This window comes from Dreissena polymorpha, chromosome 5, assembly GCF_020536995.1.
Source record: "Dreissena polymorpha isolate Duluth1 chromosome 5, UMN_Dpol_1.0, whole genome shotgun sequence".
NCBI lineage: Eukaryota > Metazoa > Mollusca > Bivalvia > Myida > Dreissenidae > Dreissena > Dreissena polymorpha.
In genome coordinates, this window is record NC_068359.1 from 113528614 (window position 1) to 113554744 (window position 26131).

Consider the following 26131-nt stretch of genomic DNA (forward strand, 5'->3'; position numbering starts at 1 on the left):
GATCGTCTGCAAGTGCACGTACCGTCAATGAGACTGTCTGGCATCGTTGTAGACGGGTTTCGTGTGTTTGGAAGGTTCACACACAGTCTAGAAGATTGTGTGTCACCGTCGTAGACTGTCTGAGGGTGTTTGGCACGTTCACAGACTTTCATGGAGACTGCCTGACATCGTCGTAGGCTATCTGCGAGTGTCAGGCAGGTTCACCGACTGTCTAGGAGACTGTCTGACACCGTTGTAGACTGCGAGTGTCTGGCAGGTTCACAGACTGTCTAGGTGTCTGTATGGCATCGTCACAGACTGTCTGGGAGTGTCTGGTATGTTCATACAGTGTCCAGGAGACTGTCTGTTATCGTCGTACACTGACTGTGAGTGTCTTGCAGGTTCACAGACTGTCTAGGGGACTTCTGACAGCGTCTTCGGCTTTCTGAGAGTGTCTGAAAGGTTCACGGAGAATTTGGTACGTTCGCAGACTGTCTAAGAGACTGTCTTGAATCGTTACCGACATACTGCAAGTGTCTGGCATTTTCTCAGACTGTATAGAAGACTTTCTGGCACCGTCTTACACTGTCTATGAGTGTCTTGGAGATTTACAGACTGCCTAGACGACTTTCTTGCATCGGAATAGGCTGTCTGCGAGTGTTTGGCAGGTTCAGAGACATCAAAATCAGTCTGGCAGTGTCTGGCATTATCACAAACTGTTAAGGGGACTGTCTGGCACCGTCGTCGACTTTCTTGGAGAGTCTAGCACCGTCGTAGACTGCATGGGGATGTCTGGTACCGTCACTGACCGTCTAGGAGGCTGACGTGCACAGTCGCAGACTGTCTTGGAATGTCTGGCATGCTCACAGACTGTTTAGGAGACTGTCTGAAATCATCGTAGAAGTCCTGGAGAGGCAACGTCACAGAGTGTCTCGGAGACCGTGTGACACCGTCGTAAACTGTCTGAGAGTACCTTGCACCGTCACAAACTGTCTACGAGACTTTTTTGCTCTTGTCTGGTATAGTCTTGCATGTTTACATACTGTCTTTGAGAACTTCTGGCACCGCCATAGACTGTCTTGCAGTGTTTGGAACTGTCACAGACTGTCTAGGAGACTTCTGGTACCGTCGTAGACTGGCTTGGAGTGTCTTGCACCGTCATAGACTGTCTAGAATACCGTGTGGCACTGCCGAAGACTGTCTGGGGGTGTCGGTTACCGTCCAAGATTGCTCGGAGACTGTCTGGCACCGTCTTGGCGTGTCTTACACCTTCATAGACTATCAAAGAGACTGTCTGGTACCTTGATAAGTTGATAACCTATCTGGGAGTGTCTAGCACCGTCACAGACTGTTAAGGGGACTGTTTGGTACCGTCACAGACTTCTGGGAGTGTCTGGCACCGTCATCGACTGTCCAGGAGACTGTCTGACACTGTAACATACTGTATGGGAGTGTCCTCAGGGACTGTCGGGGAGACTGTGTGGAATAGTTGTATACTGTCTGCGAGTGTCTGGCACCGTTAGTTTGTCCTGGAGTGTTTGTCATCGACACTTTCTGAGAGTGTCTGACACCGTCATAGACTGTCTTTGAGAGTCAGTTAAGTTCAAATACTGTCTAGGATACTGTTCTACACCGTCGTACACTGTCTGGGAGGGCCTGGCACGGTCGAAAACAGCCTGTCTGGTACCGTCGTAGACTGTCAAGTAGTGTTGGAGTGTGTGGATCGTCACAGACTGACTAAGAGACTGTTTGGCACCGTCACAGACTATATGGGGATGACTTACACAGTCACAGACTTCTGGCTACGTCGTAGACTGTCTGTGGGTGTCTGGCACTGCCCTAGACTGTCAGGGAGGGTCCGGCATGTTCACAGACTTTCTGCAAGACTGTCTGGTTAAATCTTACAATGTCTGTCGAGGAAAATATATGGCACCATCATAGACCTTCTGTGTGTTTCTTACACCGTCATAAAATCTCTAGGAGTCTGTTTGACACCGCTATAGACTGACTGGCACTGTCCTAGACTGTTAAGGAGGCTGTCTGGCATGGGCGTTTACTGGCTAGAAGCGTCTGGCTCCGTCAGAGACTGTCTATGAGACTGTCTAACACCGTCGTAAACTGTCTTGGATATCCTGGCACCATTCCAGACTGCCCTGCACCGTCGGAGTCTCTATGGTAGTGTCTTGCACCGTCGTTGACTGTCTAGTAGACTCTTTGACACCGTCAAAAAGAGCCTATGTGTTTTGTTTGTTATTTTCGATTTAATCACGATGAATCACCAGATGAGAAAAATAATTTCTCTTAGGAAATATTTCTGAAAAAAATCAATCTCTGTCTGGGAAAACGGGAAGTAAAGCACAAGCGTCCAAGAGTAGCCTGTTGAATCGACAGAGGCTAATACCTGATGACACTTTCCATCTGAACTGGATTCTTTTTTAAAAGACTTAATTTAAAAACTAAATACCATACAACGGCAAGTGTCGTCCCTGATTAGCTTGTGTGGACTGCCCAGGCTAATCTGGGACGACACTTTTTCGCACATTCATATAGAACCGTTTTCCAAGAGCAAGGCTCTGTTTTTAAACACCTAACCTGACAATAAAATTGACACCTTCGTTTGAACTTCTGCTGATACAACGGACAGTTGTCAATTTCCGATATCTGTATGTGCACCATGCGTGAAATATAAATAGGTAAAATAAACATCGTGAAATTATATGTTTATAAACAGAGGAAAAACGAAACTGTTTAAGTTTCTGAAACAGACAAAACCTTTGGAAAGCACTTGCGATATTTATCGCAAAGATTAAATATAGTTCTCTGTTGGTGTGCAGGAATCTTCGTCAACAATAGCTTGCATAATATAAATTGCATTTGCATCTCGTCAGTTTTATTTTGGTCATCAAACTATTCGAAACATTTTTGTAAACAATACTGCTTTCATAACGACCCCGTTATCTTCTGTTTTTCATTAAATACTGCAAAAATTGCGATAGTAATAGATAACAAAGTATATTTCTTTTATACCTAATGATAAAATATGATATTTCTGCAGTGAAATAACACCAATGAAAATAAACAATTTGAAAAAATTTCAAGTCAGTCCGGCTTATCTACGGAAAGCCTACTAACCGCCACACCTGCAATATCCGCGCGAGAAAGAGTTGTGTAATGTAGGCAAGAGGTTTGAGTTCTCCAACTATATTCATTCACACATGGAAACATTATGTGAATATCGTATTAAATGGAATATTTTTGAACGGAGCTTATATAGAAATGATTCAATAAACAATGTTTGTAGTATAAGTTTCGTGCAAGAAATTATTTATGAATGATTAAAATAGTCCACTAACTGCTGCGTCTTAATGACGTTGTACAGGTCATTTATAATCTGAGGCTATTAATAGATTCGGGAAAACAACGCAATAGTATAAGGTTACGCTTGTTTATATTCTCCATTTATAAAGCGTTGAACATGAGTTCAACAATAACTTCAGGGATACGATAGACGACAACAAAAATGCTTCATAATCGCTAAAACCGAATATAACAAACAATTAAATATAACAAGAATTGTCTGTTTTGTAATCTCGTTCATGCTTCTACAGCGGGGTTAAATTTGATATTTCTGGGAAACATTCTTTTGTTCTCAACAGATAGCGGCGATCTTTTGTATTTACGGGTGCTAACAACGCAAAAGTAGAAGGTTAAGCTTGTTTATATTCACAGTTCTCAATTTATAAAAAGTGTAATATGAGTTCACCAATTGCTACAGGTATAATATAGACAACCTAAAAATGTTTTATAATCGCGAAAGCCGAATATTAAGAAACAACTAAATATAACAAGAAATATCTTATAAATGGGTAGGCGGCGTAAATGCTGACTTTGAATTAAAAATTGCAATTTACGTTTCTCAATAAATAAGCTGAAAACAAAAGTTTAACTATTGTGTTTTTTTTTCACTTGTAAGTCGCATATTCACTACATGAAATGTGTGTTATCATTGTCAAACCACAAATTAGTGTAAGTCGATAAACATTATACTACGGAAGTGCACATCATATGTGTCCTCACATGCCTTATTATGAGTATATTTCTTCACTATCGAAATATATCGTATGTTAATATTAAATTTAAACGCAGTTTTCTTAAGACACATTTAAATCACACTTTCATTGCCGCGTCATGCGAAAATGGGTCTTATGCGTTTCGGCAAGCGTATCTTAAACCCAACATTTGCATTTGCGCAGTTTGGTCAGAGGCGATGCTGTTCGTAATAAAATCACTCAATGTGTTATGGTCTCATTATGCATCTCCTGACCAGACTGAGAGATGCGCAGACAGAATGGGCTATATATATGTGATGGGCGTATATGGAATAAGACCCAATTTCGCATGACGAGGGTCATTAAACATCTCATTGCGAATTGTAAATGGCCCAATGCTTTTCGATTGAATTGAATTCAAAATAGCAAACTTGTGAATAAGGGCAGCCTATCAATGCGTTCAGGAACGATTTCTGGACGTGCTGACCGAATACGGCAAACATTGTGGTTGGATAATTAAACGAGTTTCCTCTTATCGTGACACTATACTATTTCGGTAATGTTTGTTTTCTCGTCTTGAAAGCAAAACTGTGTTTATCGATAGTCAATTATATATTCCCCGGACGATTTAGTGAACGAGTACTGACCCTGAAATTCTCCGAGATGGGTTTTAACGCGTAATTGTAACTGGGCCACAATTTGTGTCGTTTGAACATACAGAGAGTTGTCCGTAATTCCTAACACTGAACAATGCTAAATCCTTTGCGCTGAGCACAGACACGGTGTTGCAGCCAAAGTTCAGAGGTTTTATCTCGAATCAGCCTATGAAATATTCGATAATATTCACGCGTGTCTGCTGGCGTTATGTAAAGGTAATTGAAGGTGAAAAGCTGGGTAAAACAGCTACGCCGAAAAAGCGCATTAGTGCTCTATACCTATGTTTAGGTCAGAGTTGTTTACATCATGTGAATTGCTAGGGTAACAAGTAATGCATAAACAACAAAGTACGGGTCAACAGAACTGTCTTTATGCAAACCCAATTCGTGAGTAAAAAGTATTGCTCGTAGATTTGTGTTTTATTTATTTTCATCAATTATCTTATCGTATACAATGTATTTTGAATTTGTATATGGTGTCAAAAACCAAAAGTTTTGTAGAGGAAATTTTCATCATGAAAGTAAATTCTTGGTGAAATATGTATTCGATATTCCAACAATATTCATTTAATATGATGGTGATTGCACATTGTCTTTATATTCAGTTCTCATTACCATTTTCATCATACTTTCTATGCTTTCAGAACTTCCAAAAAGGGCAATGTTGTTGTTATTTTTTCTAAGATATCTCTATAAAATAAATAGGATCATAAAAAGTGCACACACATCTCGCCCCGTTCGTTATGGCACACTCTTTATAAATTTGATAGGCGTGTGTTCATTTCATACTTGCGATTAATTTTGAAAAATGAGTTGCGTCTTTTATTATGCAATAGCGAACAACTTCAGTGCCTTCAGCGCTTTGATTAGATTATCATATCAAGATCTACTTTATGCATTAAGCTATGTTTTCCTAGAGCGAGTAACATGTTGTCTCCTGTATTGAGGCAAGCCACGGGAGAAAGGGTAACTTTTCAGCGAAAGGGAAACATCTGTTAATTATTTTATTGAAAAAGGGGCATAAAAGAAACAGAAAATATGTTCATGTCATTGTAAGATCGTTTGTTATTTAACTCGTGATCATAGAAAACTAATATTTTCATTCGACACTCGTGAAAATATATTTTCTATGATCACTCGTGAAATAACAAGCGATCTTACACTGACATGAACAAATATCCTCTATTTGTTTATGATTTTTATTAAACACGTGCTTTAACAACTGGGGCCCGTATTCATCAACCCATTCTTAGGTTTAAAACAAGAATAGGCATAGAAACAAGAAAACACGTTCAGTATTTTGTATATAAGTGTTTATAATGGCATATATACACTGTTCTAAATGAAGAATTGTGTAGATATATGTATTTTAATTTGTGTCATATTGTGCTTTTATATACTTCGAGGAAAAACAGTTTCAATAATATTCTCCATTCATAATAATCTTCATTGTAAGCATAAAGTCTAATAATTGGCTGGTGAAAAAGCCAATGACTAGGGTATTGGTTGCATTTATCTCTTTTCATTTACCATTTTAACAGTGAATACTTTATTAGTCTCATTACCATAATTGTTTCATTCGCATGTATCAACATTTTTTGCAGTTGTAATAACCAACACATGCTTTAAAATATTATCGTTAAACATAAGTATTGGAATTGGTTTGAAGACACCTTTTGTTCAAGGTACATATAAATGTTATGGAAAAGTGCATAATAATAACAACATATAGTGTATACAGTAAAAGCATATAGTTAAGGATTTGGAGTGTTCATCGTGAAACGGTTACATCTGCTATCATTTTTAAATCAGGCAAACGTAGTTTCACATTTATTCATGAATTTGTCTTCTTACTCAGTTTCTGTTGAGATATCACTTTCCAACTGTTTTCATTTTACAGTCTTAATTGTACAGTCTCTTCCCCAGACATCGATTCTATACTGGCATTCCGGGCAGCATCCATCCACTGTCCTATTTTTTATTCTCCAAACAATACGACAACAAGTGGTGTCCGCACACGGACATGAGCTGGGCAATGGTGTGGTCGCTAGAGTAGGAGGAGGTGGATTTGGTGGAGGTGGATTTGGAGGAGGTGGAGGTGGTGGAAGTGGATTTGGTGGTGGTGGTGCTGGATTGTTTGTGTTGCAAAGTAACAAGGAAGTACATTCACCATGGATGCAAATCTGAAAGAAATGGTAACAGTTTTAAAATCGCAGTCTTTAATGTTGAACTCGTATTAACAACATCCATTACAGGAGCTAATCGAGTTACATTTAACCTAATAAAAGACGGCCCGTTATAAATTCTGTCATGATATATTTTTAGGCATTGGGCTTTAAATAAATGGTAAAAATCTTAATTTCCGTAAAATGTATGCTATGTTTTAACAGTGTAAAACACGCATTCTATCGCACGACACGCCTCATCATGGAATTCACCCAATGAACTGCAACCAATCATATGACTATTTTGTGCCACTATAATGCCCATGTAATACTTAAGTTAGTTCTTGATGTACACGTGTAACTTTTTCGGTAAGATTCTCTTTATCTTTGTTAAATAAATTTAACCAACTAAAAGGCTAATAGGATCACAGTTTAGTTAATACATTATAAATACTAATGCATTTTATTATTTTTAAGAGTGTGTTTTGTTAATGGCATAATATTCCACTTACATTTTTTCATTAAAAGAAACACATAGCAGTGCAAATTGGCAATCATATGCATTTGTTTAATTTTTTATCAGAAAAACAGAAATTCAATTGGAAAAAAATAATAAAAAAAACATGACCAAAAGTTCTTTGTTCACTCAAAACAAAAATCCAACACGAAATGTTATGCGTACACAAAATAATGGCTTGAATGCATATTTACATTGTTAGGGTCCATTATTCGATCTCCTTTAACGCATTTGGTCCCCATCATAACTTCGCTTACTTGCGAAATTTGGTTGTTGCCGACATTACACCAAATGGTATACGGAGCCTCATTTACTCCCCTCACACAACTAGTAACATAGTTGTTTTGAAGGAATGTTACATCGTTTTGCTGAGACTGGAGAAAAATATATCGATATTAAGAAATATAAGAGTTCTGAGTTTTACATGTAATTAATATTTTGATTTTCTCTCATATAGGAAATGCACTCTTAGATGACCTTAGCATACTGATATGCTCAATCGATGCGTATACATGTAATTAGTTTATAGCTTTATTATGTTAATGCAGCATATATTTTGTGATTGAGAACAAATATTGTCACTTCAAATAAATAGATCGCTAGTTTGAATTTTAAGTTCTTATCCACAATAGCACACTATTAATTTACAAAATTCGACTCAGTTAATATAAGTTATTGCTTACTTAGACATGCTAAAGTAAAATGCATGTTCGTTTGAAAATATAACGTAGTTTACCTCCGGATATTTATAATTGATTTTATATAAAGTGGAATATTAAATGATGATTATCAAATCGCAAGATGGCTGTGGATTTATATCTACCGGCTGTAAAATTCCATCATTTAATATGAGAGTATTAAACGTTTAGTTTGTAAAAAAACCTGATGCAGTCAGTATATACTAAAGGATTAAAGCAAATATTTCAATAAGCGATCAACACATACTTAATCAATATAGATATAGAAAGATCTGAATTTACACTTCAAAACATCTTTAGCGCGAACTTTCTTAAAATGAAAGCATTATCATTCAAGTACATAGCAAATTATACTAGTAAAATTGTTTAATTTAAACCGACTGGTGTTCGTTTATAAATTTATTGTTATTTGATACAAATCATGTTTGCTATGTTTGTATATTATTAAAAATGAAAAAGATGTGTACAAAATATTCACTCACTTGGAACGTTAAGTCTATGGTACTGCTTGCTCCGAATTCTTTCTTGCATTGCTCGTCTAGTGTCACAGGCGTCGTCCCTTTAAATCCTTTACACACATCCAGGAAGAATGCACTATCAGGTGGAAGCAGACAGGTGGAGCGGAAGTCGGCTCCGATTCTGCAACAAAAACATTTTTTTAACATTGTTTGTGTCAACTAAATATCACTCACAAATAATGTCAGAATTTAACAGTAATGAGCACTTCACTTAACATTGATACACATTCAATGCATAATAAACGGTGCGGTAAATATAAGCAGATTCGAACAAAACAAATTATAGTCGTGCTTTGTGTTAATACGTTGGAAATAGTTTCAGTATGATTCCCATTTTATACTTGAAATATAAGGTAACAACATACGTTGAAGAGTGTTGTGTGTGTACATACCCGAGGGTGTAGACTGTGACATCTGCGGCGGAACAGCTAGAGAATTTGGAGAACGTCGCCTGAGTGTTTGTATCGACAAGAGCAAGCGTTGCTCCCATGATGAAGCCGGATTGCTGGCAACTGTTGCCTTCACCATCATGACCCATTCCAAACCTCAACGTTGATAAACAATGAAAATGTATGCTATAGTTACACGAGAAATCATTATTATCTAACCTGATACTGGATTTGATTGTATGAACTTAGATTTAATTAGGGACAACGAAAGATGGCTGTAACAAATATTTGATAAAAAATATGTTTTAATGTTTTTAAAGAGTTTTGTACGATGATTTTATTCTTTATAAAGTATTGCATTGTATACATCAAAGATATTCATATATGCATCTAAAATTACGCAGCATCAAATCAGTGTGCTTATTTTATCTTCATAATTACAGAATTGTACTGAAATACATCACCATTATTCAAAAGGTAAAACTAAAATTACAGGCATTATATCAGATGTAATACACATTTAAAAATATTACAGACTAGTTGATTTATACACGCAATGTGCGCACAGCTCGTACCCGTGACCAAGTTCATGCGATAGGATCCTGGAAATACCAGCTGTTAATTCGATCACTGATGTATGATATCCACCGTTAAAATCAGTCGTACTACATAAAGTATTCGTCCAAGCCAAACCTAAAATCAAACAGAACCTTTTACATTTTAACGTTATAATATGCAACAACGGATATTAAATAAAATGTAACTTCGTGGGTGAACCTTGATTGGATGAACTACATAGATAACGTACAGAACTTTAACCTAGATTAAATCAGGTTTGCTATGCGTGTTGTTTTCGTGCATCGTGAATGTCATTTGCTCCTACAAAGAGGCTGCATTGAGGATTGTACTGGTCAACTATCCAGAACGCTCCGCGTGCATGCATTATGCTAAAATTATCTTAAAAAGTTAAATGCCGTTCTTTTCAAAACTCGTAAAACCCTTTATTTATTATCGAATTGAGTACATATAAAAACGTGTTCGCACCTCTATTCGATCCAATCACGGTGTTATTAGCGAGAACGATTACAACAAAGTCGCTAATTTTCACACATTCGGATTTACTCGCCATTTTTATTCAAACCGGAAGTGATATAATTTCACAGACGTTAATGCTCTCAATAACGAACCGGTGTTATGGGGATTCGAATATTGTATTTGTCGCAACTTAAGCAGAAAAATCAGGTCCGTAAAATAAGGCGCTGGGCCTTGGGACCGAGTTGTGAATTTTTTAAAGAATGGGCCTACTGCAAATTGTTTTCTCAAAATTGTTTTCTCATAAAATTGCCCACGGTACACTTTCCCTCAATACGAAGGCAGATGTGTTGTCCCTGACACGGACTCTAGATGTCAATATACGCTCCGTGTCCCTGATAAAGAAGGGGATGAGCGCTATTGTACTCGAAAGTGAAGATAAGCCCCTAGGCCATGTTTTTAATCGCCTTGTGCACACGATCAGCCAATTACACATTGTGATCCTAAATGTTTCATCTATCGATGGTTGATGTATCACGTCTTTTGATTGGCCAAGGAAAGAGAAACAGCAAATGGAAGCAAATGGTACAAAAGGCCGTAGGTCCGAAAATTGCTGACGTTAACAATTTGTGGAAAACAAATAATGTTGGAAGCAATTTATGGAGATGTGACGTGGATAAATGAAATTATTCTCGGTTTCATAAATATGGTATAGAATGGTTTTATACCTGTTATTTAGAAGAGAGATTATGGTAATGGTTTAGCGCGAATATTGCACGGGTTTTCCGTGTTGTGGTATGTATGATTTCAAATCTATTGAGTCGCCATTCGAGGGTGCTCGCGGTTTTACCTGAATCGTTTATTACTGCCGATTATTGTATGGGGTGTACGTGAAGTCATGTACACTTCTCTTGATTGGTGATGGTGGATGAATCTGGCAGATAATAGCAGATTCTTTAAACAAATTTATGTTTCACATTTGTAAATTTATAATATTTAAGCAACTTAACGTGATTGATGGGTATTGGGGGCGTCTTGTGTGCACTTTGGGCGTCGGCGGGGATCAGTTTATTCAAACAGTAACTCATGGTTTTAGGTATATAATTGCCTACGAATTGTTATGAATAAATTTGCACTTATTTGCATGCCACAAGTGCGCATGTTAAGTATTCTTAGTTACATGCCCTACATCATTTAAATAGTATCGTTTCAGTTCTTTAGACATATGGAAAAAAAATGTTACACCGTTTACAGTCGTCTCGAGACTCATCAACTGAGCGGTGGCATTGAGGTCGATTTCCATTTCACATGGGACACATACGGGCGTCAGAATAATTGTTTTTTGCATTTATATGTCGAAAGTCCTGTCAAATACAAGCACTAACTCCTATTTGTCTTTGGGTTATTTGTATGATAATGATAATGATGTTGAAAGGATGATATGTTCAGATATAAGGGAACAGGACCTTGGTCGACAGGATGCCGCTGATAGTGATTAGTTTGTATGATGTGAAGGTGATTTAACTGGGTGAGGGCTTTGGAAAGGACATGCGGAATTCGCTGCTAAAACATTTGAAAGAGTGAAGAATATCAACGGGAAAACAAATGCAAACAAATTGCTTTAATTTTTAGATTTGCAGACGCTTATAATGCAGATGTTATTTAGTCAATGAATATATAATGAATATATATAATGTTTAATGTGATTAATATTTATATAAACAAGGTTTAATGTGATTAATATGATGACGCAAACTATAGACTTATCGTGATACGCTAATTATAATCGACAAGGATTGAATTGGAGACCTTATTTCGTTCATATACTTTTCAAAGCTTAAATGTTTCGTGGTAAGTCAGGTGATAAACGTGATAAATTGACTACATTCTTAGCAAGCTCACGATAATCAAGTCATCCGTGACTATTGTACGCTTTAGCACGTGGGGTATTTACTGTTTCGTCTTTTTGCACGTGGAAATGGTGAAACGCATTATTATAATTATACATTTATTGAAGTTGATGTATTATGATTTGTTGTGATAGAAGAATTTTTACTGTGCTAATTCGTTTAAGAACACCATCTGACTAAAAATACTATTATAATTCGTTGTATACTGGTAACAAATATATATATATATATATGTGTGTGTGTATTGTTATTTACAATTCATTGTTAATAACACAATGACATCATTCAATATGAAATATTTACGTCTTGGTTTTTTGTCCAGCTTTATTTTAAATATAATTCTGTTTAAAAAAATCTTATCCCAAATATGTTTTTAAAATGGAAGCTTTGATACGATTGCCTAAACAAGTTTGTTTGAGTTTTATTCTTAATATGTATTTGCTCTGAATGTTGGCCGTCCAACAGTTAAACAGAGGGGGTAATCACTTGACAGACAAGGTGGCGACGTTCATGCCGAGGCAGGAATTTTTCGTCGTTTTATACCCTTTATTACTTGTATTATTATTTTTCATTCTGCTCGCTTTCCAGCCATATTAGGAAGAAAGTTACTGGCTTTTATTTTAAAGCAATATTCGCTCTATATATCGGCTTTACTCGGTGCGAAATTTCTTAGCGGGATGACCTAATTAGGGCTCCACTAAGAAAATTTGCGGGGAGTAAAGTCGAGATATAATGCGAATTTAAATACGAAATAAACGCTAATCACCTTTTTACTGATATGGCTGGAAACTGGAAAGTGAGCGTCATTAAAAAAATCAACAGAAGTGATAAAGGATATAAAACGGAGAAAAATAACTGTCTCGGAATGGACGTCGCCATCTTGACTATCACGTGATTACCCCCTCCGTATCGACGCGATTCGGTATTTTGGGAAACTACGAGGATTGCTTATATAGCTAAACAATACATCCACTCTGATTATGAGCGTGGATGGTCGAGTGGCCAAGGCGGGGGGCTTTTTACTCCAGGGGTCAGTGGTCCGAGACCTGTTGAGGGTTATTTTTTTCCTTTAAAAAAATTGTATTCTTGTTTTTTTTACTAGAGATTTATAGTTCAAATGTTTAAATTTATCAAAACAAAGCATTTAAAGCATTAAATGACGAGCTTCAATACATGCCAAAATCTGTTGGACGGCCCCTTTAACCTTGCCTCTTCATGTTTACATATATAAAAAAAGTGTTTTAATAGTGTACTTACCCACATTACCACGGCCAGTGTTGAAAACCAGATCGTTCCTGAAACAAGAGTTTAATTACACGTGCATAAATATAATTGTATACACAGACTCTCGGCATTAGCTGTTACCGCTACCCCCAGCATTTACCCCCGTCTGAACAACTGATACCCTCTAACAAAACAATTTGCCGGGTCTAGGAGAAATATTACGCTTCGCTTATAAGATTTGACACTTGTGTGTATTACGTTCACTTATGCCATAAATAAATCTTGTTTTTAGCGACTGCATATATAGTTAATTAATAGATCGGATATTAATTAGGTTTTTAATGCAGTTAAATGGACTAGGATGCATGGGTATATTTAATATTCACACAAATATTCACTGAACAATTATTTCAAATTTAACGGCCAAAATGTTAGCGTGTATACCAACCCTGAAATCCAAGCAGCATGATCATACTGTATTCCCGAGGTATAGGAAGCCATAAATGTCCTAAAGTCGTCCAGTCCAGCATCCGAATCTAAATCGTTACCGGCCAAATTGTCAATTGCAAATTGGAAATTGCCACCCTATAAAAACAAACACAACATCAAATCCATGTTAACGCTGCATTAGTATTTGTAATTTGATAACAGATCTTGTACGAAATAATTACAACAAAAATTCGAATACAAACCGCTTACTGTCTTAATGATTTATGGCACAATAGTATCAATTTTACACTGTAAACTGAGAATGTAATAAAAAGTGCATGCAATTAATATGACAATTATACCATCTTCTAAGAATCTATTAAAAGTAAAACATAACCCGACGTTACTTTAAATTGGCAAATAGACGGATTGCCCCCCCCCTCCCAATAAGTCTGGCAAACATTAAATAATGCATCCACTCTTTTCACCTGATAAGATTATACTACCAATGTAATATTGATTATATTGTTCAGAAAAAATATGGCTTATACTATTTTTTGGTACATGCCTCCGGTGGGATTCTTACTCGATTGGCATGCACAAATTTCTTCTTCCAAGACTACTTCATGAAAACTTCATGAATAACAATTTTATTACTACCAATAATAACCGCAACCTATGAAAGTGTCCTTGTGACAAATGGTAATAAATATAAAATATAAATAGAATATTATATGTCATTGATCAACTATAAAACTAGACACCCATGTAAAGCAACTATTTAATAAATCCCTACTAAAAGAACATCTTTTTCCAACAGTGTTATATTGTTAAATTAATTTAAATGGCATATTTTATTAGCAATGTTTTTTGTTTTTTTGTTTTATCATTGATCTTATAAATTGAACCCTTCGATGTCTTTCATGTGGAGTATCATCCTAGATAACATTTGATCGATTGAATAAATGTTTGTTAATATTGGCACCAATTGTAACATAATGACATGCTGAAATTACTATACTATTTTTTTTTACTAAAATATCATTTTGTTTGAACTTTTCACAATGAAAAGCAATGGGCATGTTTGTTGAGTTGCGTTAGTCGATCAAGGAATTCCTGTAATTTAATAACACACGAAGCGAATATATATTTGATTGGCATGCATTTACAGTTTTTTTCAGTGTGCATTATTCGTATTGCACACTACCTACATGTGTCTTCGTCTATTAATATTTCTTTAAAAAGCGTACGTTATTTTAGTGCCAATATAACCCTCAAAGCTCATTTTTTGGGGAAAGTATAGTCGATACTATACGGTTACCGTCGTTGGAAACTGCACATCTACAAGCTGAACAGCGAAATTCTGCAAAGGTTGCGTTACAGTTCCTCGTGTGTAGCCCACGCCGTGTGTCCTCAATGTTTGGTACATAACAGTCATCTATTAATAAAATAAAACGGGTTTTTTTACGGCAGCAAACTATTTTTACGAAAAGAGTGCATAAATAATATGATTATTAAATAACGAAAGTCCGTTTTAATTGGTGTTTGAGCTGTTTCATGAAAAACAAGTCCTCAAATCAATAACTTAATACTTAATTTATGATGATGGGTATTCGTCGTATAATTTATACACTTACGAAAATGTATTATATTAGACCCTATGAAACAAAGTGTTTGTCAAGCAAAAGACTTGTGCAAATGTTGAGTATGACATTCTATAACTGCTATTACATTTGAACTTATGATTATATGATTATCATGATTATGATTATTGATCAGACTCAACATTGTCATAAAATTGTGTATGCTTTTAGTTAAAGTATGAGATTTCAGTTGTTGTTTTTTCCACTGATATGTTAAGCAGTGAAAAAATGAGACAAATCGCATCAATTACATCCGTCGATCTGTGATAGTTACTTCTTCTACAACATGAACATGCGTTCAAGACTCTCACGGAGACCAGTCAGCCCAAGGGCAGTGTTATATCAGACGCTGACGATTATCTCATCACCGAGAATGCCGAAGTCCTTAAACAGATGGGGTGAATACTGATATGACATCTACAACTATCCGTTTTAACCGGACTCTGTCTCCTTCAGATCGATCCCAGACCAGAAGCGGTCGATGCATAAGGCAGAGGTGTGGGTAGTGCGTTGACCTAAGGCAGGACAATCTATGAGAGAGGACAACGTCATTTCCAAGCTGATGTAGCACGGTGGAGGCAACGACAACATTGATGACACTTTACCAAAAGATCTGGGAGGAGAACAAGTGGCCCATGGAGTGGACCCATTCACTGGTCAAACCCCTATCGAAAAAGGGAAACCTCAAGTTGTGCGAGAATTACGACACACTCAGTCTAATCAGTCATCTCAGCTAGGTCATGCTACGCATCATCCTTAATCGATTGACAAGTAAGGCCGAGGAACTGTTGGTCGAAGAGCAGGCTGGATTCAGAGCTCTTCGGAGCACAATGGAACAGATCTCAACTGCAGAATCATCATTGAGAAACACATGCAACACCTACGTGACCTCTTCCACAACTTCCCTCATTGACTTTAAAAAGCTTTCGACCAGTTGTGCCGTGATGGCCTATGGTATATTATGAGAGGATTTGACATTGACTAAGGGCTGTTGCAACTCATTTAAAAACTCTACGAAAACACCACCAGTGCAATACTTCTCAACGGACAGCAGGGGGACTTCTTCAGGTAAGGATCTCAGGGATGTCTGATCTCTGCCGTCCTGTTCAATCCTTTCCTTGATAAGATTATGCAGGAGACTCTCCGTGTCAACCACATCTCTATCTCCATCGGTGGAAGACCTATCTCCAACTTGAGATTCGCTGATGACATTGACCTTATGGGTGGAACCAGCAGTGAACTGCAAGATCTCACAAACTTTCTAAGTTGATCTCACCAAGATCTCTCTATGAAAGAGTAAGAGCATACGAGATGGAGGTTAGCACGGAGAAGTCGAAGATCATGGTGAACAGCACGATCAACACCAGTGCAGTCATGACCATGAACGGGAAGCTAGAAGCGACAAGCTTCAAATACTTTAGTGCAATCCTGTCCAAGGATGGTACCAATACCGCTGAGGTCCGAATAAGAATTGCCATGGCGACGGCAGCTTGCCTGAACAGGTTTCGGACAAGCAGTTATATAGGCTTTCCCACGAAGTACAGGCTCTACAAGTCCCTCGTAGTCTCAATCCTACTCTGCGGCTGCGATACCTAGAGGCTTCACGTGGACACAGAACGCAAGATACAGGCATTTACACATAAATGACTCAGAGGACTGCAATCTGCATGTCTTCGGGGCACACGAGCAACGAGTACGCGAGGGAGGTCGACGTCGAGGCCGTCAGAAGAAAGCTGGATGGATAATGCAAAAGAGTGGATTTCCCTTCCCATGGACGAATTACTTTTAGCAGCACACAGCATTCATGACTGGAAAAGGATTTCTGTATCGTCGTCCCTCATTTCCCCAAACGACCAAACTGGTCAAGGGATTGATGATGATGATGATGATGATGATGATGATGATGATGATGATGATGATGATGATGATGATGATGATGATGATGATGGTGGCGGTGGTGGTGGTGGTGATGATGATGAACATGCGTTTTGAATATTCACAAACATGTGTTTGCATAAGGCACTAACGCATACAATAAAAATATCAATTGTTGCATTTAGCGAATTATCAAATATTAATTTCACTCGTGGTAAAAAGGCATGTTAACACAAGGCTACGCAACTCGTACACTGTTTTTATAGAACAACTCGTTAATTAAGTTCGATCATACACTGATATTAATATAATTCTATATATATTTAAGATTGACGATTTAACATTTATAAAAAAAAATAAATAATTAAGGTTATGTTTACTGCACTAATCTCATTTAATCATTTGCGGTTTGTGACGACGGGTCCGGGATGTACCTCAGCGTGTACCAGCGTGAAGAATATCCGTAAGTCTGTCCGTGAAACTGTTCTTACCTGATTGACAATCAGCGTGAAGAATCTCCGTAAGTCTGTCCGTGAAGCTGCTTACCTCATTGACAATCAGCGTGACGAATCTCCGTAAGTCTGTCCGTGCAACTGTTCTCACCTCATTGACAATCAGCGTGAAGAATCCCCGTAAGTCTGTCCGTGAAACTGTTCTTACCTCATTGACAACCAGCGTGAAGAATCTCCGTAAGTCTGTCCGTGAAGCTGTTCTTACATCATTGACAATCAGCGTGAAGAATCTCCGTAAGTCTGTCCGTGAAGCTGTTCTCACCTCATTGACAATCAGCGTGAAGAATCTCCGTAAGTCTGTCCGTGAAGCTGCTTACCTCATTGACAACCAGCGTGAAGAATCTCTGTAAGTCTGTCCGTGCAACTGTTCTCACCTCATTGACAATCAGCGTGAAGAATCTCCGTAAGTCTGTCCGTGAAGCTGCTTACCTCATTGACAACCAGCGTGAAGAATCTCCGTAAGTCTGTCCGTGGAGCTGTTCTTACCTCATTGACAACCAGCGTGAAGAATCTCCGTAAGTCTGTCCGTGAAGCTGCTTACCTCATTGACAACCAGCGTGAAGAATCTCCGTAAGTCTGTCCGTGCAACTGTTCTCACCTCATTGACAATCAGCGTGAAGAATCTCCGTAAGTCTGTCCGTGAAGCTGCTTACCTCATTGACAACCAGCGTGAAGAATCTCCGTAAGTCTGTCCGTGGAGCTGTTCTTACCTCATTGACAACCAGCGTGAAGAATCTCCGTAAGTCTGTCCGTGAAGCTGCCTACCTTATTGACAATCAGCGTGAAGAATCTCCGTAAGTCTGTCCGTGAAACTGTTCTTACCTCATTGACAATCAGCGTGAAGACTCTCCGTAAGTCTGTCCGTGAAGCTGCTTACCTCATTGACAACCAGCGTGAAGAATCTCCGTAAGTCTGTCCGTGAAACTGTTCTCACCTCATTGACAATCAGCGTGAAGAATCTCCGTAAGTCTGTCCGTGGAGCTGCTTACCTCATTGACAATCAGCGTGAAGAATCTCCATAAGTCTGTCCGTGAAGCTGTTCTTACATCATTGACAATCAGCGTGAAGAATCTCCGTAAGTCTGTCCGTGGAGCTGCTTACCTCATTGACAATCAGTGTGAAGAATCTCCGTAAGTCTGTCCGTGAAGCTGTTCTTACATCATTGACAACCAGCGTGAAGAATCTCCGTAAGTCTGTCCGTGAAACTGTTCTTACCTCATTGACAATCAGCGTGAAGAATCTCCGTAAGTCTGTCCGTGAAGCTGCTTACCTCATTGACAATCAGCGTGAAGAATCTCCGTAAGTCTGTCCGTGGAGCTGCTTACCTCATTGACAATCAGCGTGAAGAATCTCCGTAAGTCTGTCCGTGAAGCTGCCTACCTTATTGACAACCAGCGTGAAGAATCTCCGTAAGTCTGTCCGTGAAGCTGCTTACCTCATTGACAACCAGCGTGAAGAATCTCCGTAAGTCTGTCCGTGAAACTGTTCTTACCTCATTGACAACCAGCGTGAAGAATCTCCGTAAGTCTGTCCATGAAACTGTTCTTACCTCATTGACAACCAGCGTGAAGAATCTCCGTAAGTCTGTCCGTGAAGCTGCTTACCTCATTGACAATCAGCGTGAAGAATCTCCGTAAGTCTGTCCGTGAAACTGTTCTCACCTCATTGACAATCAGCGTGAAGAATCTCCGTAAGTCTGTCCGTGCAACTGTTCTCACCTCATTGGCAATCAGCGTGAAGAATCTCCGTAAGTCTGTCCGTGCAGCTGCTTACCTCATTGACAATCAGCGTGAAGAATCTCCGTAAGTCTGTCCGTGAAACTGTTCTCACCTCATTGACAATCAGCGTGAAGAATCTCCGTAAGTCTGTCCGTGCAACTGTTCTCACCTCATTGACAATCAGCGTGAAGCATCTCCGTAAGTCTGTCCGTGCAACTGTTCTCACCTCATTGACAATCAGCGTGAAGAATCTCCGTAAGTCTGTCCGTGAAACTGTTCTTACCTTATTGACAACCAGCGTGAAAAATTTCCGTAAGTCTGTCCGTGAAACTGTTCTTACCTCATTGACAATCAGCGTGAAGAATCTCCGTAAGTCTGTCCGTGAAGCTGCTCACCTCATTGACAACCAGCGTGAAGAATCTCCGTTAGTCTGTCCGTGCAACTGTTCTCACCTCATTGACAATCAGCGTGAAGAATCTCCGTAAGTCTGTCCGTGAAGCTGCTTACCTCATTGACAACCAGCGTGAAGAATCTCCGTAAGTCTGTCCGTGAAGCTGCTTACCTCATTGACAATCAGCGTGAAGAATCTCTGTAAGTCTGTCCGTGCAACTGTTCTCACCTCATTGACAACCAGCGTGAAGAATCTTCGTAAGTCTGTCCGTGAAACTGTTCTCACCTCATTGACAACCAGCGTGAAGAATCTCCGTAAGTCTGTCCGTGAAACTGTTCTCACCTCATTGACAACCAGCGTGAAGAATCTCCGTAAGTCTGTCCGTGAAACTGTTCTCACCTCATTGACAATCAGCGTGAAGAATCTCCGTAAGTCTGTCCGTGAAGCTGCTTACCTCATTGACAACCAGCGTGAAGAATCTCCGTAAGTCTGTCCGTGAAACTGTTTTTACCTCATTGACAACCAGCGTGAAGAATCTCCGTAAGTCTTTCCGTGAAACTGTTCTCACCTCATTGACAATCAGCGTGAAGAATCTCCGTAAGTCTGTCCGTGAAGCTGCTTACCTCATTGACAACCAGCGTGAAGAATCTCCGTAAGTCTGTCCGTGAAACTGTTCTCACCTCATTGACAACCAGCGTGAAGAATCTCCGTAAGTCTGTCCGTGCAACTGTTCTCACCTCATTGACAATCAGCGTGAAGAATCTCCGTAAGTCTGTCCGTGAAGCTAGTTACCTCATTGACAACCAGCGTGAAGAATCTCCGTAAGTCTGTCCGTGCAACTGTTCTCACCTCATTGACAACCAGCGTCAAGAATCTCCGTAAGGCTGTCCGTGCAGCTGCCTACCTTATTGACAACCAGCGTGAAGAATCTCCGTAAGTCTGTTCGTGAAGCTGCTTACCTCATTGACAATCAGCGTGAAGAATCTCCGTAAGTCTGTCCGTGCAACTGTTCTCACCTCATTGACAACCAGCGTGAAGAATCTCCGTAAGTCTGTCCGTGGAGCTGCTTACCTCATTGACAACCAGCGTGAAGAATCTCCGTAAGTCTGTCCGTGAAGCTGTTCTTACCTCATTGACAATCAGCGTGAAGAATCTCCGTAAGTCTGTCCGTGAAGCTGCTTACCTCATTGACAACCAGCGTGAAGAATCTCCGTAAGTCTGTCCGTGAAGCTGTTCTTACCTCATTGACAATCAGCGTGAAGAATCTCCGTAAGTCTGTCCGTGAAGCTGTTCTTACCTCATTGACAATCAGCGTGAAGAATCTCCGTAAGTCTGTCCGTGAAACTGTTCTCACCTCATTGACAACCAGCGTGAAGAATCTCCGTAAGTCTGTCCGTGAAACTGTTCTCACCTCATTGACAATCAGCGTGAAGAATCTCCGTAAGTCTGTCCGTGGAGCTGCTTACCTCATTGACAACCAGCGTGAAGAATCTCCGTAAGTCTGTCCGTGAAGCTGTTCTTACCTCATTGACAATCAGCGTGAAGAATCTCCGTAAGTCTGTCCGTGAAGCTGCTTACCTCATTGACAACCAGCGTGAAGAATCTCTGTAAGTCTGTCCGTGCAACTGTTCTCACCTCATTGGCAATCAGCGTGAAGAATCTCCGTAGTCTGTCCGTGCAGCTGCTTACCTCATTGGCAATCAGCGTGAAGAATCTCCGTAAGTCTGTCCGTGAAACTGTTCTTACCTCATTGACAATCAGCGTGAAGAATCTCCGTAAGTCTGTCCGTGAAACTGTTCTTACCTCATTGGCAATCAGCGTGAAGAATCTCCGTAAGTCTGTCCGTGAAACTGTGCTTACCTCATTGGCAATCAGCGTGAAGAATCTCCGTAAGTCTGTCCGTGAAGCTGCTTACCTTATTGACAACCAGCGTGAAGAATCTCCGTAAGTCTGTCCGTGAAGCTGTTCTTACCTCATTGACAATCAGCGTGAAGAATCTCCGTAAGTCTGTCCGTGAAACTGCTTACCTCATTGACAATCAGCGTGAAGAATCTCCGTAAGTCTGTCCGTGGAGCTGCTTACCTCATTGACAACCAGCGTGAAGAATCTCCGTAAGTCTGTCCGTGAAGCTGCTTACCTCATTGACAATCAGCGTGAAGAATCTCCGTAAGTCTGTCCGTGAAGCTGCTTACCTCATTGACAACCAGCGTGAAGAATCTCCGTAAGTCTGTCCGTGAAGCTGCTTACCTCATTGACAATCAGCGTGAAGAATCTCCGTAAGTCTGTCCGTGAAGCTGCTTACCTCATTGACAATCAGCGTGAAGAATCTCCGTAAGTCTGTCCGTGAAGCTGTTCTTACCTCATTGACAATCAGCGTGAAGAATCTCCGTAAGTCTGTCCGTGCAGCTGTTCTTACCTCATTGACAATCAGCGTGAAGAATCTCCGTAAGTCTGTCCGTGAAGCTGTTCTTACCTCATTGACAATCAGCGTGAAGAATCTCCGTAAGTCTGTCCGTGGAGCTGCTTACCTCATTGACAATCAGCGTGAAGAATCTCCGTAAGTCTGTCCGTGAAGCTGTTCTTACCTCATTGACAATCAGCGTGAAGAATCTCCGTAAGTCTGTCCGTGCAGCTGTGCTTACCTCATTGACAATCAGCGTGAAACATCTCCGTAAGTCTGTCCGTGAAGCTGCTTCATCGTTGTTATTCAATGGCTTAAACCTGACGAAAAACGTAATTACATGTACTTAGTCACAAAATGTGTGTCTAGTCTTAGTATTTATTCATTATTCGTATGAGATGCTCGTTTATTAGATGGGTGAAATACAACATGGCAGTTGCTAACTTGCTAGTATATATGGTGGAAATCAACCAGCCGTAACTGTTATCTGCGTTTATCGACACAATCACGTTGATCGAGATTTTAGTTTTAAATGATGGTTCAGAGGAAAATGGATGAAAAATAGAAGAGCGAGCATTAAATAGCCATGAAAAGTCTTGTCTTTTGCTTTCCTGTGATTTATGGAAATAGCGGCTATTTAAAACTGTAAACTTGCAGTTTGAAGCAATGAACATTAGTTTCACTGTGCAATTACATAATTATTTTGACCACATTACTTAGTTATTGCAGAACAATAGTACAATCTATTTTTTAAAATGTTAAAACAGTTAATAGATGTCGGAGAAACTTAAAATAAACGTTATATTTGCTGGTTTAGACACTTTCTATATTCTTTAACCACTATTGACTCAGATAATGAATATGCTCGTGATTCTGACAATCTTGCTTTCATTTGCAGTAGATTAAACATAGTTACCATACTTACTTATCAATTGCCCCTTTATCTATGAACAAAATAAGTTTGATGACAGCGGCCCCCGTCAGCTGGTCAGATAGTGCTCGTCTGATTCGTTGTTTTCTCCCAGGCAAAGCGTCGATGACTCGGTCGTCCGTGTTGTTTGCAACTAAATAATGATGTCATAACAGCGAATCATGAAATACAAATGAGCCGCGCTATGTGAATACGAGGCTTATTGCATGTGCGTAAATACTTTCGTCCTAGATAAGCCTGTGCAGTGCGCACAGGCTAATCCGAGACGACACCTTTGACTTTTGTTTTTAAAAGGAGGTCTCTTCTTAGCTTAAATACAGTTATACGTTAAGCACAGGCCAATCTAGGACGACACTTTGCGTACATGCATTAAACCCCCTTTTCACAGAGCGCGATTAAAATACAATGATTGTAATTGACGATACAGCCACATACGAGCTGCCTCAAGCAAAATAAACCATCAATGGTTTTAACCAATATTTGACAAATGAATTTAATAATACATTATGTCTAAGTGATATTTTACACTTTGATACATAAGGAATGTGATTGTGTGTCCTAGTTTGCCGTTAGCTAACATCCCGTTATTGTGGTTAACATTCCATATCATTTTCATGGGTCGTCTAATAAACCCATTATTGAATCAAATACTGATTCCGATTACTAAGAGAAACGGTGTGAAAACAACACCAAATAACTGTTGTTAAGAAAACTCACTCAACAGATTGCTCAAATCGTGAAGTTTGAAAATCGTTGAATATATTCTATATTGTCAAATTTACGAGAGACTTGATGACAAGACAAGGATTCCCGCTTATAAAGATTTCAAGCACACTTGTTCGTGAAAAGCTTCATGAAAATCACCACACTAGTCTTTAAACAAATCCATTGTTTATAAACCAGTTAACAGTTTTTTTTATATCCTAAATAGCTACCGCAATATCCAACTATGCATACTTGTAAGGAATAACAAGCACTGTAAACCTCAATAATACATAATACATTGATATGAGCCGCGCTCTGTTAAAAGGGGGTTTAATGCATGTGCCTAAAGTGTCGTCCCAGATTAGCCTATGCAGTCCGCACAGGTAAATCAGGGACGACACATTCCGTCTAAATTTGATTTTTGCTATTAAAAGAAGAGACTTACTTGAAACAAAAACTATCATTAAAGCGGAAAGTGTCGTCCATGATAAGCCTGCGCGGACTGCACAGGCTAATCTGGGACGACACTTTACGTCCATGCATTAAACCCTTTTTTCAAAGAGCACGGCACATATAAATAATTTAATTGTTTCTTAAAATTTGATAATTTGATTTTTTTCTTTGGCTTAACATATACAGTTACTAGGTGAAAACTTGATTTTTTCATCTTTTAAAAACGATATAAACTTTAGATACAAACAACGGTGTATAAGTGTATGCACCAATGGTATTTTCTATCATATTATTGTGAAATGGTATGTTGTTTTGGAATGATTGTTAATCAGCCAGAGTTGTTTATATCGGCAGGTCATTGCGAATATTGTTTTTCTTTCCACACTCTAGCACATTTTGTCTTAAGTCAATTTCAATCGAGCAGCTTGCTTACCTGGTGGAGGAATTTTGTAATCAGTGAACGCATCGGGAACCACCGGAAATTCCAGAATTTCACCGTCGGCGTTGATGTAATCCAAGCTATCATTGTTGTGAAAAAGAGCGTACTGTGGAAGAAACATATTTGTTAAACATGGTTGAGCCAAAATATTTGGTTTTTATATTTATATTTTCCTGATGGTGTAACATAAATACACCTAAATTACCAATAATTAATTAGCGTTTTGTAACGCATTGTTATAATGTTCGTTCCGTATTCCTATGTTTGTTCCATCAATGTCTTTGCTCCAATAGTCCCAGAAGCAGTGATGGGTAAAATTGTAGTTATCGCTCCGTTGTATCCCCAGATTCATAAATCGAAATTAATTAAATACTATTTACTTTATAGAGTAAATATTCGGTTGTGATTATATTAAACATTAGATCAAGAGCATATGCTGATATGTAACTTGTAAATGTTAAGTTGGAAGGGAACGGTCATTCAAGGGGCTCCAACGGGGCATCTACTGTAAGAAATATGAATTTGACGAAAATATGACGGCATAAATAACCAATACTTTAGTTTGTGTTGAAGAGCATAAACATTTTACTTTTATAATATGTGGCTTGTTTGTTTTGCACTCTTGTTATTTTCAAGTCTACAATAAATCCACAGGTTGGAATGGGATATTTAATAAGAGTTATAACACAGTAGCTTAAATTGATTTATATCGCCATATCGTCTGATTGTTCTAAGTTTTGAGTTCGCCATTCCTATGTTGTTGTTTTCTGACTTTCATCTTATTTGTTTTAATCACTTTTGTATGTTGTCCTATTATATTTTGTATTATTCTATATTTGATAAACGTAATGAAAGAATATGTTATAGTGAACTGGATTTTTGTAAAAAAAAAAAGAGTAGAATTTAGCAGGAATCCAGTTTTTCTTGCCATAGTCTCTTAAAAAATGACTCAAATATATTATTTAAAACAATGTAAGGTCTAACGATGTTTATAAACCAATGAAACATAAATCCCTGTGCGACTTTCATTGCGTTTTCACCGTGCCTAACAAACTATACGCCGCGATCAAGTCCACTTGCTTCGGTATAACAACAAATTCTACTTACAGAAATCACTTTTCCGTCCGACAGGACTTCTTCTCTGTAGATCATGTCTTTTGTTGAAGACATGTACAGGGCTGTATCCTGAAATAAAAAAGTTATGAATTTACTCCATGTACCTTATTATTTGTATTTATATTATTTACCTGATTAGAGAAACGAATATGAAACTTACATAAATTAAGTCTAAATGTGACAAAAGGTCAGAATAGTTCACAATATTGCCCGCTACACTTCTGGAAAACAATTTGACCGTTCGAATATTCCCAAACATTTTTTCTAACCTTTTTTAAATAAAAAATACATCATCATTTATAATAGAATTATTATTAATTAAAAGAAAATCAGTTGATAGCAACAATAATAAAAATGGTAATACTACTTTGACTAATAATT

General features: G+C 38.6%; 1 protein-coding gene across 1 annotated transcript; it reads right to left on the bottom strand.

The window, feature by feature from the left end:
- Nucleotides 1–5979: 5979 nt before the first annotated feature.
- Nucleotides 5980–24755, bottom strand: LOC127831554 (uncharacterized). The gene is made up of 11 exons (XM_052356535.1): nt 24629–24755; nt 23032–23170; nt 22348–22426; nt 14888–15004; nt 13586–13722; nt 13171–13208; nt 9547–9664; nt 8975–9127; nt 8547–8703; nt 7561–7740; nt 5980–6867 (listed from the first exon to the last, which is right to left on the bottom strand). Exons 1-11 carry the CDS (start codon nt 24753–24755, stop codon nt 6574–6576), a joined length of 1539 nt encoding a protein of 512 aa, XP_052212495.1. The 3' UTR covers nt 5980–6573.
- Between the last annotated feature and the right edge of the window lie 1376 nt (nt 24756–26131).

Bases quoted from the DNA above. Each gene is read 5' to 3' on its own strand.
- LOC127831554 (XM_052356535.1), bottom strand. From the start codon at position 24,755: ATGTTTCTTCCACAGTACGCTCTTTTTCACAACAATGATAGCTTGGAT. The intron at 13,209-13,585 runs GTTGGTATACAC...CTCTTGTTTCAG, and splicing joins CATGCTGCTTGGATTTCAGG to GAACGATCTGGTTTTCAACA. The intron at 9,665-13,170 runs GTAAGTACACTA...GTTTGATTTTAG, and splicing joins CACTGGCCGTGGTAATGTGG to GTTTGGCTTGGACGAATACT.